The sequence below is a fragment of the Hemiscyllium ocellatum genome, chromosome 16 (genome assembly GCF_020745735.1).
Source record: "Hemiscyllium ocellatum isolate sHemOce1 chromosome 16, sHemOce1.pat.X.cur, whole genome shotgun sequence".
NCBI classification, from domain to species: Eukaryota; Metazoa; Chordata; class Chondrichthyes; order Orectolobiformes; family Hemiscylliidae; genus Hemiscyllium; species Hemiscyllium ocellatum.
The window spans coordinates 57,802,232-57,820,015 of record NC_083416.1 but is presented as its reverse complement, the minus strand read 5'-3'; the positions used below and the strand labels follow the sequence as shown (position 1 = coordinate 57,820,015).

Genomic DNA, 17,784 nt, shown 5'->3' with positions numbered 1-17,784 from the left:
ACTTGCAGATACTAGATATAATTTTCCATTTTTTGGAAATGGTAGAAGTGTCAGGAGCCTGGTCAATTGCAAATACAATATCTTTATTCAGAATAGGGATAGTGAAGACTGCAGATGCTGGAGAATCAGAGTCAAAAAGTGTGGCTCTGGAAAAGCACAGCAGTTCGGGAAGCATCTAAGGAGCAGCAGAGTAGATATTTTGGATATAAGCCATTGATCAGGAATGCTCCCTGACCCGCTGTGCTTTTCTAGCACCACATTTTTTTGACTCTTCAGAATGGGGATGTAAGGATAAATCCAGGAACTACAAATTGGTCAACCAGTAATAACAATCTGCAGTATTAACTGTCACTCGGACAATTATTGCGAAGTTATGGAAAGTCATCATAGATTTGTGATTGACAAATTTTATCTAACCAACGTGATAGTGCTTTTTGATGCGATAGAAGAGAGGGTTGATGAAGGTAGTGTATTTCATATGATGGACCTGCAGTTTTCCAAAAGATGTCTGATGAAGTTTGGGCAGCACGGTGCCTCAGTGGTTAGCACTGCTGCCTCACAGTACCAGGGACCTGGGTTCAATTCCTGCTTTGGGTCTCTGTCTGTGTGGAGTTTGCTAATTCTCCTTGTGTCTGCGTAGGTTTCCTCCGGGTTCTCCAGTTTCCTTGGATGCTGCCTGACCTGCTGTGCTTTAACCAGCAACACATTTTCAGCTCTGATGTCCAGCATCTGCAGGCCTCACGTTTTACTCGAAGATTTTAACCTACTGCGAATCCTCTTGCAAGGTTGCCTTCCTTGAAGAAGCTCTCTTCCTCCCTCTCATTCCTGATGAAGGGCTCTGGCCCGAAACGTCGAATTTCCTGTTCCTTGGATGCTGCCTGACCTGCTGTGCTTTAACCAGCAACACATTTTCAGCTTCCTCCCACAATCCAAAGATGTGCAAGTCAGGTGAATTGGCATTGCTAAATTGCCCATAGTGCATTAGTCAGGGGTAAATATAGGAAAGGGGAATGGGTGAGTTACTCTTTGCAGTATAGGTGTGGACTTTCTGGGCCGAAGGGCCTGTTTGCTTACTGTAGGGAATCTAAAAAAAAAGTTCCATGTACTGGGCTTGCTAGTAAATTTGAAACCCAAGAAATAAAATGTGCAATAGCCTCAAGGACACAAAGTTGACAGGTACCAGAACAGTGCTGACGCCTGTGCCCAACCCACAAACAAAGGAATTGCCACACTTTAGGTGCCACCTCTTCTCCGCTGGGTTCACCTCACCAATGCTGCTCCTAATGCCAGGTCCCATGCTGAGCCCACACTCGCCCTGAAACCAGGAGTTCTCAGCTCCACTGACACCTTGATGACACCAGAAGTCCTGGCTCCTGGCATACCACGCTGCACCTGTCATCTCACCAACGCCAGCAGTTCCTGCACTCAACTTACTCCAACCAGAAGGCCCTGGCGGTGCTGCCAGACCAGGTAGCTGACACTGTCTCACCAAGAGTCCTGCTCCAGCCATCCTCCTCTGAGATGTCGCCTTGCTGGAGCCACCATTTTGCATAGTCTGCTGTTGCCACCGCCTCTAATCGCTGGAGGAGCTTTGCCTTCACCGGACCCAAACGCCAGGAGGACATTCCTGTTGTTGCATTCCCCGACTGGCCCCGAACGCCAGGAGGACACTCCCATTGCTGCAACCCCTACCAGCTCCCCCCAACACCAGGAGGACACTCCGAGTGTTGTATCCCCCATAGGCCCCCAACACCAGGGGGACACTCCCATTGCTGCAACCCCCACCAGTCCCCGAACACCAGGAGGACACTCCCGTTATTGCGTTCCCCTGCCGCCTCTGACCACCAGGAGGAGCTGCCTATCCATACACTTCCACTCTCGCTGCCACGCCTATTTTGCTGAATGACCATTCCACAAAAGGCTCCAAAGGACAGGAAAATGAAAGAAAACTGAAAAAAAAACTGAAGTAAAAAGAAAGAACAAAAAGAAAGAACGCAAATGGGTGCGGATGAGCCCCAGGCAAGAGCGAATCCCTGCTACTCCACTGCCATCTTGAAAATGAGAGCAAGGTAGACAGTGGAGTTGTCCACATCATGTTATTAGGGCCATTGTTTTCTTGATACATCTGAATGACCTAGACTAAAGTGTGCAGAGTACAGTTTCAAAATTTGTAGATGACACAAAACCTGTGGCTAATATGAACTTCAAAGTGTATAGAGAAAGACTTCAAGGGAAGGCAGATAGGCTGCTGAAATAGATGAAAATATACCTATAAATGTAAATGAAGAGACATACAAAATGATGTATTTTGATAGGAGAAATAAGCAGAGGCAGTATAAAATGTACAATCGTAAACGTTGCACAGATTGTGGGTTCAGAGTAATGGAAGACAAAGTCAGAAGTGGTGTGAGTTCACACTAAGGCAAGAGGAAACATTGAAAAAGGTTTGTCCCAAGGGGACTGTAGATGGTAGAGCACCTAACTGGATAGTTTCAATCTCAGTAACACAAATATGCGTAAGCGCTTAGCACATACTCTAGAATGGACTTAAAAGCCTGAAATGACATGTCAAGGTTTGATTTTCAGTTGCTTGATATGACTGTAGTTCTGTTTGTTATGCTTTAACAAGGTGCAGGGAGATTAAGTTGATGTGGCTAATTTGCTTGCTTAAATGTTGTGGGGACACAAGGATTAAGTGACTGAGAACATGGGAATGAAAATCTGACCAATTCACCTGCATCTTATGGCAGGATATCAGATACATATTGACAAAAATCCTGTAATTATCAGCGACCAGGAAGCATGTCAGTAGTGTCAATGCCTATGATTATCAACAGATTTACAGAAAGAATCTCACAAAGGAAGTGTTAAAGTTTCTGCTAATGTGAAGTCACATAATTGGATAAATTATTTCAATAGTTAAAGTAAAAAAAAACACATCTTAAAAATGGAAAGGTAAGTGGTATGTCAAGGCTGCAATATGTGGGATCTCCTAGATGTCAGTACAATCAGGACAAACATGTCAGGAATAAGTGTGTCCAACTCAAGAAGATTTAACAAAGAGCTGGATGGAAGGCTGAGCTGTGAGGATGGTGGATGGATGATACAGTGTGATTTGGACTAGTTGAGTGAATGGGCAAATATATGTTAGATGCAGCTCAATGTGGATAAATGTGAGTTTATCCACTTTGGAGCAAAAGCAGGAAGCTGATTTATTACCTGAATGGCTATAAATTTAGAGGAGAAGGTACAACATGACTTGGTGTCCTGGTACACCAGTCAGTCAAGATGAGCATGTTGATGCAGCAGGAAGTGGAGAAGGTAAATGGTATGTTGGCCTTCAAAGTGAGACAATTTGAATACAGGCACAGAGATGTTTGCTGTAATTATATAGGGCCTTAGTGAGACCACACTTGAAATATTTCATACAGTTTTGGTCTCCTTATCTGAGAAAGGATATTCTTGCTATCGAGGGAGTGCAGCGAAGGTTTACCATGATCGCTAGGATGGTGGGACTGATGTATAAGGAGAGATTGAATCAGTTAGAATTATATTTGCCACAATTCAGAAGATTGAGGGGGGAATCTCATAGAAACCTTTTACATTCTGACACAACTAGATAGGGTTGGTGCAGGAATAAATGATTTAGGACTGAGACAAGGAGAAATTTCTTCACCAAAGAGAGTGGTGTGTCTGTGGAAATCACAATCACAGAAAGCAGTCAAGGCCAAACCATAGTGAATTTCAAGGAAAGGTTTAATATAGCACTTGGGGCAAAAGGAATCAAAGAATATGGAGAAAAAACAAGAATAGACTATTGAATTGGATGATCAGATATGATCACACTGAATGGCAGTGCAAGCTTGAAAGGTCAAATAGCCAACTCTTGCTCCTATTTTCTATGTATCTTTTACATTTCTATGCATCAAGTCATTCAGAAATCTAATGGAGTCCATCCATGGAATTGATCATAAAAGTAAGGATGTTACGTTTCAGTTATCCAGCGCACTTGTGAGACCACATTGCACATTGTCTGTGCTGTTTTTGTCTCTTTGTTAGAGGAAAGATGAAAATACATTGGAGGAAGGTTCAGAGGAACTTCATTAGATTGATACATGGAATGAGCAGGTTTTTGTATAGCATTAGGTTGGACAGGCAGGGCTTATATCCATTCGGGTTTTAGAAGAGTAAGGGGTGATGTGAGAGATGTATAAGATACTGAATTATCATGACAATGTGTACATTGAATTTTTATGTTTCCTCTTGTGGGTGAACTCTGGATTAGGGAACTGTTTCAAAATGAGGGGTCTCCTTTTATGACAGAAATGAGGAGAACTGATTTTCTCACAGAGTGTTGTGTGACATTGGAACTCTTAGTCTCAGATGGTGGTGTGAGTAGGCTCATTGAATTTTTTAAGACAGAGGAGAATAGATTCTGAAGAGGAAATGGAATCAGAGGTTACCAAAAATAACTGGAAATGTGGAATTCGAAATACAAAAACAATCAGCCAAGCCTTTATTAAATGGTGGGGCAGGCTTGATGGGCTGGTTGGTCTCTATCTGATCCTATTTTGTGTGTGTATGTATGTGTATATATATATATAATTTATACATTCAGATAATGATGTTGTGCTTGATCTGATTATTCTCACTTCACAGGATCAGAACATTTGAGGAAAAACATTCGGGTTATATTCGGGACAGTAGGAATTTCCATTTTTTATGCCGTTGGCTATATGATCCTGCCTTTGATTGCATATTTCCTAAGAAGCTGGCGAATATTGCTTTTCACACTGTCTCTCAGTGGCCTAGTGTATATCCCTTTATGGTGGTAAGTAGGACTTGGAGCCTTACCTTTTATAATCACCAACGTGAAAACGCTTATTGCTTCTAATTATGTCAATGATTCTGTCCGATAAGATGAGTGCTTCTTGGAAAGGAGTGTGCATGGCTTATTAGCATGATCAGTATCTTAAAGAAATGTAGTAATCAATGTTGTAAACTTCAAAATAGAGTTGGATATAAGTAAGGATGTTATGTTTCAAGGAAAAGTTGGATAAAGCCCTTGGGGCTAAAGGAATCAAAGAATAGGGAGGAAAAGCAACTACAGACTACTGAATTGGATAATCAGACATGATCACACAGAGCAGGCTTGTAGGGTGAAGTGGCCTACTCCTGCTTCTATGCTTTTTCTCCTTAACTGTGATAGGAGGCTGAGCATTCAATGGCAGCAATTTTCATCTTGACCACAGAAGAAATAGAACACAGAATAGTACAGCACCGTATAGGCCCTTCAGCCCTTGATGTTGTGCTGACCTTTAAGGTCAAATTAACCTACATACCCTACATTTTGCTATCATCCATATGCGTATCCAAGATTCGCTTAAATGTACCTAACGTATCTGACTCTACTACCACTGTTGGCAGTGCATTGCACGCACCCACCACTCTCTGTGTAAAGCACCTAATTTTGACATGTCCCCTAAACCTTCTTCCAATTACCTTAAAATTGTGCCCCCTTGTGATAGCCATTTCTGCCCTGGGGAAAAATATCTCTGGCTATCCACTCTAGCTATGCCTCTCATGATCTTGTACAGCTCTATTAAGTCACATCTCATCCTTCTTCGCTCCAATGAGAAAAGCCCCAACTCTCTCAGTCTTTCTTCATAAGATTAGCCCTCCAGTCAAGGCAATATCGTGGTAAATTTTCACTGCACCTTCTCTAAAGTTTCCACATCCTTCCCATAATGAGGTGACCAGAACTGAAAACAATATTCCAAGTGTGGTCTAACCAGGGTTTTATAGAGCTGCAGCAAAACCTCACAGCTCTTAAACTCAATCCCCCTGCTAATGAAAGCCAACACATTATGCGTCTTCTTAACAACCCTTACCAATTTGGGTGGTAACTTTCAGGGATCTATGGATGTGGATCCCAAGATCCGTCTGTTCCTCCACGCTGCTAAGAACCCTGCCTTTAACCCTGAATTCTGCATTCAAATTTGACCTTCCAAAATGAATCTCTTCACACTTTCCATCTGCCACTTCTCAGCCCAGCTCTGCATCCTATTAATGTCCCATTGCAACTTATAACAGCTCTCCATACTATACATAACTCCAGCAACCTTCATGTCATTGGAAAATGTACTAACCCACCCTTCCACTTCCTCATCCAACTCAATTATAAAAATCACCAAGAGCAGAGGTTCAAGCACAAATCCCTGCAGAATGCCACTGATCACTGAGCTCCAGCCTGAATACATTCCATCAATTACCACCCTATGTCTTCTATGGGCCAGCCAATTCTGTATCCAGACAGCCAAATTTTCCTGTATCCCATGCTTCTTTATTTTCTGAATGAGCTTACCATGCAGAACCTTATCAAACGCCTTGCTAAAATCCATGTGCACTACATCCACTGCTCTACCTGCAACAATGTGCTTTGTCACATCCTTGAAGAATTCAGTATGGCTTGTGAGGTATGACTTGCCCCTCAAATCCATGCTGACTATCTCTAATCAAGCTATGCTTTTCCAAATAATGATAAATCCTGTATCTCAGCATTCTATCCAATAGTTTACCCACCACAAAGCTAAGACCAGTCTATAATTCCCAGGATTATCACTATTCACTTTTTTGAACAAGGGAATAACATTTGCCACACTCTAATCATCTGGTACTACTCCAGTGGACAGTGAGGATGCAAAGATCATCACCAAAGGTGCAGCAATCTCTTCATTCACTTCCTGTAGTAACCTTGGGTATATCCCATCTGGCTGAGGGGACTTATCTATCCTCATGTTTTTCAAAGTTTCCAGCACATCCTCCTTTTTAACATCAACATGTTCGAGCATATCAGCCTGTTTCACATTTTCCTCACAAACATCACAGTTACTCTCACTAGTGAATACGAAAGCAAAGTATTCATTAAGGACCTCCCCATCTCTTCCGACTCCAGGCAGAAGTTCCCTCCGCTATCCCTGATAAGCCCAACTCTCACTCTTGTTCCTCACATAATTGTAGAATACCTTGGGCCTTTCCATAATCCTACCCATCAAAGCTTTATATTGCCTCCTTCTACCTCTCCTAAGTCCATTCTTCAGTTCCTTCCTGGCTACCTTCTGACCATCTAGAGCCCTGTCGATCATTGCTTCCCAAATCTTAAGTAAGCTTCTTTCTCCTCAAAGATGTTCCACACCTCTTGTCATCCAAGGTTCCTTCACTCTACCATCCCTTCCTTGCCTCAGTGGGACAAATTTATCCAACACTCGCAGCAAGAGCTCCCTAAACAATGTCCACATTTCTATCATGCATTTCCCTGAGAATATCTGCACCCAATTCATACTCCACAGTTCCTGCCAATAGCATTGTAATTCCCCCTCCCCCAATTAAATACTTTCCCATACCATCTGCTCCAAGCCATCACCATGACTATAGTAAAGGTCAAGGAGTCATGTTTACTAACACTGAAATGCCCTCTCATCAAGAGATCTGACACCTTACCTGGTTCATTGCCAAGCATCAAATCCAACATGGACTCCCTTCTAGTCAGCCTATCTCCATATTGAGTCAGGAATTCTTCCTGGACACATCGGACAAAGTCTACTTCATCCAAACTATTTGCACGAAGGAGGTTCCAATTGGTATTAGGGAAGTTGAAGTCACCATAAGACAAAAGAATGGAAGTAAGGCCATTCAACCCACCGAGTCCACTCTGTCATTTACTCATGACTGATGGACATTTCAACTCCACTTACCCGCACTCTCCACATAGCCCCTTAATTCCTTGTGAGATCAAGGATTTATCAATCTCTGGCTGAAGAAATGTCTCTTCATTTCTGTTCTAAAATGACCCCCTTTATTTCTAAGGCTGTGCCCATAGGTCCTATTCTCCCTGCCTAACAGAAACAAATTCTCAGCGTCCACCCTTTCTAAGCCATCCATAATCTTCTAAGTTTCTGTTAATCTCCCCTCAACCTTCTAAACTCTAATGAATACAAACCCAGGATTCTCAGCCATTCCGTATATATTAGGCCTACCATTCCAGGGATCATCCGTGTGAATCTCCCCTGGGCACGCTTCAGTGCCAGTATGTCCTTCCTGAGATGTGGGGCCCAAAACTGGACACAGTATTCCAAATGGGACCTAACTAGAGCTTTGTAAAGTCTCAGTAGCACGTCACTGCTTTTACATTTCAACTCTCTTGAGATAAATGACAACATTACATTCACTTTCTTAATCACGGACTCAACCAGCAAGTTAACCTTTGCAGAATCCTGAACTAGCACTCCCAGATCTCTTTGTACTTTGGCTTTATGAATTTCCTCACCATTTAGAAAATAGTCCATGCCTGTATTCTTTTTTCACAAGTCCAAGATCTCAATTTGTTCACATTGAATTTCATCAGCCATTTCTTGGACCTCTCTCCTACACAATCTAAATCTTTCTGCAGTCTCCCCACCTCCTCAGAACTACCTGCCTGTCCACTTAACTTTGTATCATTGGCGACCTTCACCAGAATGCCCCCAGTCCCTTCATCCAGATTGTTAATATGTAAAGTAAACCACTGCTGCCCCAACACTGAACATTGCAGGAAACCACTTGTCACTGGCTGCCATTCCAAAAAAGAACCTTTTATTCCAACTCTCTGCCTTCTGTCAGACTACCAATCCTTAATCTATGCCAGTAGCTCACCTCGGACACTATGGGCCCACACCGTACTCAGCAGCCTCCCATGAGGCACCTTATCAAAGGCCTTTTAGAAGTCTCGATAGATAACATCCATTGGGTTTCCCTGGTCCAATCTACTTGTTACCTCTTCAAAGAATTCTCTACTACCTCCCCTTACTAAATCCATGCTGACTTGTTCTAATCTGACCCTGCACTTCCAAGGGATTTGGAAATCCCATCCCTAACGATGGATTCTAGAATTTTACGAACAACCAGGGTTAGGCTAATTGGCCTATAATTTTCCATCTTTTGTCTTGATCCTTTCTTGAACAAGTGGGTTACAACAGCGATCTTCCAATCATCTAGGACTTTCCCTGACTCCAATGACTTTTGAAAGATCACAACCAACATTCCACTATTTCCTCAGAACTCTAGGATGTAGCCCATTGGGGCCAGGAGATTTGATAATTTTTTAGACCTTTTAGCTTTACTAGCACTTTCTCTTTTGTAATGGCTACCATACTCAACTCTACCCCTGAATTTCCTTAATTGTTGGGGTATTACTCATGTCTTTCACTGTGAAGACTGATGCAAAGTACTTATTAAGCTCTTCAGCTATTTCCTTATCTCCCAGCACTAGCCTTCCTGCATCAATTTGGAGCCCCCACTGACTACTTTTGTCTCTCGTTTGTTTCTTATGCATTGAAAGAAACTTTTACTATCATTTCTAATATTACTGGCTAGCCTACCTTCATATTTGATCCTCTTCTTCCTTATTTCTCTCTATGTTATCCTTTGTTGTCTTTGTAGCCTTCCCAATTTTCTGATTTCCCAGTGCTCTTGGTTACTTTATAGACTGCCTCTTTTTCTTTGATGCATTTCCTGACTTCCTATGTCAGCCATGGTGTCTAATTTCCCCTCCCCCGACCCCAACCAGAGAATATTTCTTTTCTTTGGGATGAACCTCTGTACTGTGTCCTCAATTACCCCCAGAAACTCCTGGCATTGTTGCTGTGCTGTCCTCCCCACTAGCTCTGCTTCCAGTCGATGCTCATCAGTTCCTCTCTCATGCCCTCGTAATTACCTTGATTTAACTATAACACCATTACATCCAATTTTGTCTTCTCTATTTCAAACTGTAGACTGAACTCTACTATATTATGATTGCTGCCTCCTAAGTGTTCCCTGACTTTAAGATCTCTTATAATGTCTGGCTCATTATATGGCAAGAAGTCCAGAATAGCTTGCTCCCTTGTGGGCTCTGTCACAAGCTGTTCAAAAATGCCATCCTGTAAGCATTCCATGAATTCCCTTTCTTTGGATCCTCTGGCAACATTATTCACCTAGTCCACCTGCATATTGAAGTCCCCCATGATCACCATGACCTTGCCTTTCTGAACATGTGCTATCTATTTCCCACTACATCTTGTGCCCCTGGTCCTGACCACTGTTGGGAGGTCCGTACATAACTCCCATGATGGTTATTTTGCTTTTGTGGTTCCTCAACTCCACCCACACAGACTCCACATCACCTGACCCTATGTCATTCAGTGCCACAGATTTAATTTATTCTGAAGTTACAAGGCAACCCCAGCCCCCCCTGTCCACTTCCCTGCCTTTTCGATAAATTGTAAATGCTTGGATGTTTAACTGCCAGTCCTGAACCCTCTGCAACCATGTCTCTGTGATGCCTACCACATCATAATCATTCACGATGATTTGTGCTGTTAATTCATCTACTTTGTTATGAATACTACGAGCATTCAGGTAAAATGCCTTAATGCTAATTTTCTTAACCACATGATTTACATCTCGAGTAATATGTTATCCTTCCTTTTTGCTTCATTCCTAGTCTGCCTTGAATTTAAACCCTGTGCACATGCTAACCTGCTGCTTATCTTTCTACTCGACTCCATACTCACTGTTGCTTTCCCCTTCCCTTCCCCCGAGTCACAAATTTAAAGTCTTAGTGACCACCCTATTTATCGTTATCGCGAGAACGCTGGTTCCAAATCAGTTCAGGAGGAGATGGTCTCATCGGTACAGATCCCCCGGATCCAAAACTGATGCCAATGTCCCATGAAATTTCCCACACCAATCTCTTAGCCAGGTGTTTACTTCCCTAATTTTCTTATCCTTATGCCAACTAGCATGTGGCTTGGGCAGTAATCCTGAGATTATGACCCTCGAGGACCTGTTCTTCAATTTCCTTCCTAGTGCTTAATACTCCCCAAACAGGGCCTCCTTCCTAGCCTTGTCTATGTTGTTAGTACCAACGTGGATCACAGCAACTGGATCTTCTCCCTCTCACTCCAATATCCTTTCAAGCTGGTTGGAGATGTCCTGCACCTTGGCACCTGCAGTTAACACATCATCCAGGACTCCTCATTCAGCTTACAAAGGATACTATCTGTCCCCCTAATTATAGAATCCCTATAACAACTATTTGCCTTTTTGCTTCCCCCTCTTGAATGGCCTTCTGCACCATGGTGCCGTGTTCAGCTGGCTCATCCTATCCACAGCTCTTATCCTCATCCATACAGGGAGCAAGAATCTCATACCTATTGGACAAGGTCAAGGGCTGGGCTCCTCCATTCCTGAACTCAGAATCCCCCACCTGCCTCATTTACAGTTACACACTGTTGTCCCTGATCACTGACTGAATTTGAATTACTGAATCTACCAGGTGTGACTGTCTCCTGAAACAAAGCGTGCAAGTAATTCTCCCCCTCCTGAATGTGCTCCTATATAAAGCTCAGATTCCAGATCAATTCTGATCCGGAGTTCTTCCAGCAAACAACACTTGCTGCAGATGTGGTCACTGCAGTTCACAATGGGGCCAGCCAGCTCCCACATCATACAGCTACAGCACATCACCATTCAGCCATTTCTACTTATTGAATTAATTTATACAAATTTATGAGTTGAATAATTTCTAGCACTTCTCTATAGTCTTATTCAATTGACCAACTAACAGTAAACTTAATTAATCACACAATACTCAAGAAATATCAATTGAAACGCCTTTACCTAACAACACACGAGAGTCCTTTTTTCTGATTACAGGAGGAGGGCGTGTGGGAGACACTACACGTGTAGTGTCTTAGGATTCAGCTGCTGCCTAAATATATACCCAGCAGCCTCTGCTCCTCCCTGTGACCTCTTACTCTGCTGCTCCTTTAAAAATGGTTCTCGCGCTCTCCCTTCCCGGCGGCCCTCACTTCTCTCGCCCTCCCTCCTCGCCGCTCTGTAAAAATGGAGGCCTGACTCCCGAGGTAAGTCCCTTTTTAAGTGGGAAATCTTACCCTTCCCGGCAGCTCTCGCTTCTCTCCATGCCACTCTGTAAAAATGGAGCATAACATGATAACAACCCTGTTACTTCTGCATCTTTCCAAAATGTGCCTCCCAGTCTGTTCCTCCGTGTGTCTGTTGCTGTTGGTGGGTTTGTAGAAGATTCCCAAAAAAGTGACTGTTCCTTTCCTGTATTTGACTTCCACCCATAATGACTCAGTAGACAAAACCCTTCTCAACAGCCTCCATTTCTGCAGCCAATATATTATCCCTGATTAGCAATGCTATTCCCCCACTTCTTTTACCTCCCTCCATATTCCTTTTGAAACATCTAAACCCTGGAATATCCAACAACCATTCCTGCCCCTGTGATATCCAAGTCTCCATAATGCCCTCAATGTAGTCCCAAGTACTGATCCATGATTTAAGTTCATCACCCTTATTCCTGACACTGTTAAAATAGACACACTTCAACCCATCACACTGACTAGGACTTTGCTATATAAACTGTTTATCCTTCCTCACAGCCTGTCCCCATCCTCCTGCCAGATAGTTTAACCCCTCCCGAAGAGGTCTAGCAAATCTGCTGCCCAAGATCTTGGTACCCCTCCAGTTCAGGTGCAACCACACTCCCCCTCCTTGTACAGGTCTCACTTTGCCTAGAAGTTATCCCAATGATCCAGATATCTGAGGCCCTCCGTCCTACACCAGCTCTGCAGCCACGCGTTCAGCTGCACTCGCTCTCTGTTCCCAGCCTCACTACCCTGTGGCACTGGTAGCAATCCTGGGATTACTACACTGCTCATCCTGCCTTTAAGCTTCCAACCTAACTCTCTCTATTCACTTTTCGGGTCCTCATCCCTTTTCCTAACTCTGTCCTTGGTACCGATGTATACCACGACGTCTGGCTGCTCAAGCTCCTATAGACTCGATCCAAGACATCCCTGACCTTGGCACCCACGAAGCAACATACCACTGCCTGAATATATTAGTTCACTTACCCAGCTGTCCCTGTGTCCGCTTCCACTCCTGTACAGTCTTCACTCTGCTGATTGATGAGGTAAGTATTTAATATTCAAACCTACTTTCACTGCTGGCCCCTGGCCCACACTCTCTCAACTCCCACTACTGAATAATGGAACGGAACCATACCCAGTCATTTATAGCAATTTTTGAGAAGATTTGTAGCTCAGGTTGAGGCTCTGGGTGTAAGTTTGCTCCCTGGGCTGGAAGGTTCAGATGTTTCATCACCACACTAGGTAGCATCATCAGTGAGTCTCCGGTGAAAAGCTGGTGTTTTGTCCCCCTTTCTATTTATGTGTCTTGATTTATTAGGGTTGGTGATATCATGCCCAGTTCTTTTTTTCAGAGGATGGTAGATGGAATTCAAATCAATGTATGTATTGACGGAGTTCCAGTCAGAATGTCATGCTGCTAGGAATTCCCATGTGTGTCTCTGTTTAGCTGTCCTAGGATGGACATGTTGGCCGAGTCGAAGTAGTGTCCATCTTTGTCTGTATGGAAGGATAATAATTGTAGCAGGTCATGACTTTTCTTGGCTCATTGATGTTCTTGTATCCTGGTGGCTAGTTTTCTGCCAATTTCTCAATAACAAACCAAACAAGCAGACACAACTTGCCCAGAAATTCTAGCCACATTACCTTACATCAAAGACATCTCTGAAATGACTTCCAGGCTACTCAGATCCTTTGGCATCATGGTAGCCCACAAACCTACCAACACACTTAAACAGCAGCTAACGAACCTATACAAACAACCAGCAAAACAAATGTAATTTACAAAATACCATGCAAGAACAAACACTACATTGGCCAAACAGGCAGAAAACTAGCCACCAGGATGCATGAGCATCAACAAGCCACAAAAAGATATGACCCACTATCACTAGTATCCTTACATACAGACAAAGAAGGACATCACTTTGACTGGGACAACACATCCACTGTAGGACAGGCTAAACACAGATATGCACAGGAATTCCTAGAAGCATGGCATTCTAACCAGAACTCCATCAATAAACATATTTATTTGGACCCCATCTAACACCCTCTGAGAAAAAGAACCAGAAATAATATCATCCACCCTAAGAGACCAAGACAAATAAATAGAAAATGGGACAGAACACAAGTGCTTCACCGGAGGCTCACTGATGATGTTACCGAGCATGGTGATGAAACGTGGGAAAACGAACATTCCAGCTCAGGGAGCAAACCTACATCCAGTCCTTTATAATCCTTGCCTAATTTTACCAGATTAAAATTGACATTTGAAAATTAAATAGATTTTACTATGGGTAGGTGACCTGATAAAACAACTGTGTGGATCTACTGGAAGGGCTCAACATAGCTTCCCAATCTTCTTGAGATTCTAGACGGTGCCAAAGTCTGAGAAGCTTTCAAATTTAATATCACTATGTAATAATTGCTTTAGGGACTTTCTTAATAGCTGTGGGTTAGTCAGTTTAACATCAGTGATGGGTAACCTTTTGAAACAATATCATGGAACAAAAATCAGCCAACTCTTGAAGAGGTTTGAGTATATCAAGGGCAATGAGTGCAGATTTATAAAAGACTTGTCATGCTTTTCTAACTGAAGCGAATTTCCTGATGAACAAACAGCAAAGATTAATGAAGGGAATAGAGTGTTGCTTAAAGGAATTCTGAGATGATGTTTGATTGAAGTTTGGATAACAAAATTTGGCTAATGGAATGGGAGGTTCAGAGTCAAATTCATTGAAAAATTGGCTTCAGAAGAAGGAGTTGCATATTGTTAACTGATTTTTTGTTTAAGCTAGACGTTGACAGACTGTGGTATTTAGCAAAGATCAATTCTAGGACAACCTAAATGACTTTCACATTGGAGAGCGAAATTTCAAAATTTGTTGATGATATCAAACTTAGACGTGTAACAGGACTTGGACACGCAGAATGGACAGAAAAAAGAAAATGGAATTAATATGGAGAAGTGCAAGGTGATGTATTTCAGTAGAGAGAGTAAAGAGTGATATTTTAGATTTATGGAAAACTCATAGCTGTGTAGGGTCAGAGGTTAAGAAGGTAAATGAGCACTTGCCTTTCTGTCTCTCATGCCTTCTTAGAAGGGGTTGCCGTGGATTTGGGTGAGAAGTGCATGGGATAGAAATCTTGTCACCCTCCCACTTACCTCCATTCATCTCCAGAGCAGAAGACTTGTGGACAACATTCTCAGCTAGAAGTCAATTGAGTTGCTTAACTGATTACTTAAGGCTAATTATGTGCTGCATCACATCACCATTAGTATATAAACAACGGCAGATGACAGATTCATGTGTCACCCAGCTAACTCTGTTATCTTTAACAGTGGGCAAAAGTGGGTACTGCAGATGCTGAAGATTAGAGTCAAGATTAGAGTAGTGCTGGAAAAGCACAGCATCTAAGGAGCAGGAAAATCAAACTTTCATGCAAAAGATCATCATCAGGAATAAGGCCATGAGCCTCACGGGGTGGAGAGATAAATGGGAGGTGGGTGGGGCTGGGGAGAAGGTGGCTGAGAATGGAGGTGAGGGTGAAGGTTATAGGTCGGACAGGAGGGTGGAGTGGATAGGTGGAAAGGAAGATTGACAGGTGCGACAGGTAATGAGGATGGTGCCGAGCTGGTGGGTTGGAACTGGGGTAAGGGGGGAGGGGAAAAGAGGAAAAAGATCATTGGGCTACCAAGGGAGCCAGTCCCTGATTTAAGGGGTTCCTTTACTTCATTGAGGGAAGGGGAGCCCTGGATAAAGTCCCTCCTTACCTTTACTTCATAACCCCTTCCCTTTCCTCCCACTTACCCTCACAATCCGTATCCTGCTCATATTCAGCTCTACCTGCTGCTCTTGCTGTAGTCCCCAGCATGGAACTAGCAATTGCAACCACTATGTTGGTGTTGCCCCATACTGGAGAGCTGCCAGGCTCGGATTGGATGGCAGTTGTTTGATTGGGAATTCTGGCCTATTTAGGACTAAATCAGATGGGAGCTAAGTGCCTGTTGGGAACAACATAGTGGCAGGCTTCCTGAAGAGATACAACACAGGGTTCCCACCACTTCTCAAACAGGTGAGTGGCATCCATATTGCTACATTAAATCATGGCATATTAATGTGACTCCTATCTTTACCATTCATTCAGAAAGGAGGTATACAGTCCAGTTACATTCCAGCAGAGAGTGCCAAAGTTGCATTCTGTCTGAAAATGTCTTGGATCATTTCAATTAAAGTTTCTCATCATGTATACTTCATCAAGTATTCTGAGATGGGTCTCAATCCTTACAGTGTTCCAGTTCCATTGATTTTGAAAACAAACAATCTTGTGATTCTCCTCTCGATAGATGTGATGTCCATTTTCCTCAGGAAATTATTTTAAAATCGATTAGACAGATGTTTTATCAATATGATGAATGTTATCCGTTGGCTGAATTAAATGCCAAATACTGATAGCTAACCAAAGATTTACTTGAAGGGAGTGAAAACCCAGCTTACTGTGTCAGAAATAAACAATTCTGATCCGCGATATTTATTTCCACACAATGTTCATTAAAAACTGTAGATGCAGACAAAGCTGAAATCTTTTAGATCTCTTTGCACCATATGTCATATTGAGGTATTTAAATAAAATACTTTGATCCCAGGTTTATTCCTAAATCTCCACGCTGGCTGATTTCAAAGGGGAGGATACAAGAGGCTGAAGCAATACTCCAATATGCTGCAAAGAAAAATGGTGTCAATCCACCAGTGATGCTCATTAATGATCTTAAGGTAGTGCCATACATTTATTTCTTGCTATTTTATACCCAGTTATTCTAATTGCCTTTCTGTTCTGAAGACTCACTACCATATTATGATCCATTGTCCATGGCATCTTCTGAGTCACTCTTCCTGTGGTAGGGAAAGAGGAGTGTTTGTAACTTCCTCATGCAAATGACTTTTTTTTGTATGAGAGTCCAGATAGTGATATCATGAATTGTCTTACAGGCCTCAGAGGCTAATTCTTCCTTTGCCTAAAAGATTATTTAGGGCTCAGCAAGTAGGAAGATTTGCTGATTTGTTTTCAGTTCCCTGGGGTATCGGAACAATTTTGTTACTACCAACTGCACAAACAAGCCATCAAGCACGATCTGCTTGGTTCATTACCACAGTACATTCCACATTCACTCATTGAGCCATTTCACAACCTTTATCTCATGGCTGCTGATTATCTTGTCCCAACTGTAACTAATTCAGCAGAGTTCTAAGACTGGATCTTCTATCTTAACACCCAACTGGATAACTTTACTAAGTCACTTTGAAGTCTTTACTTAATTTGGTAGTATTTAGGTATGAGGTCGCTGTTCCATTAGTTCATAGAGACATGTCTCCATTGAAGTGTCCTCAGACCCTCACACAATGATTAGATTCACTGTTTACATTATGTTTTCCTCCCACTTTAATATTTGCAATTTTCTTTTTTCAGAGTGGTCATTATATTGGTCAAATGAAAATCATCAAGACAAAGTCTGTTTACTCTTGCCTCACCAAATGAATCCGCAGGTGCTAGTAAAATGTTAGATACACAGATAATGAATCCACCATACACTCAACTTTACCTTTGAAATGAAATAGAATCCGTATAGTCCACCCAACAAGTCCACACTGACCCTCTGAAGAGTAACCCACCCAGAGCCATTCCCCTACCCTATTATCAACCCTAAGTAAAGGATCTAACCTACATATCACTGAACACCATGGGCAATCTAGCATGGCCAATTCACCTAAACTGCACATCTTTAGATTGTGGGAGGAAATCCACGCAG

The 17,784-nt window shown here is 42.6% G+C and overlaps 1 protein-coding gene across 1 annotated transcript in view; it reads left to right on the top strand.

The window, feature by feature from the left end:
* Positions 1 to 17,784, top strand: part of LOC132823225 (organic cation/carnitine transporter 2-like) — a 62,930-nt gene that overhangs the window by 17,135 nt on the left and 28,011 nt on the right. The window contains exons 4-5 of the mRNA XM_060836851.1: positions 4,660 to 4,831; positions 16,624 to 16,750. Of these exons, the coding sequence (XP_060692834.1) occupies positions 4,660 to 4,831; positions 16,624 to 16,750 (299 nt within the window). The remainder of the gene's footprint in view (positions 1 to 4,659; positions 4,832 to 16,623; positions 16,751 to 17,784) is intronic.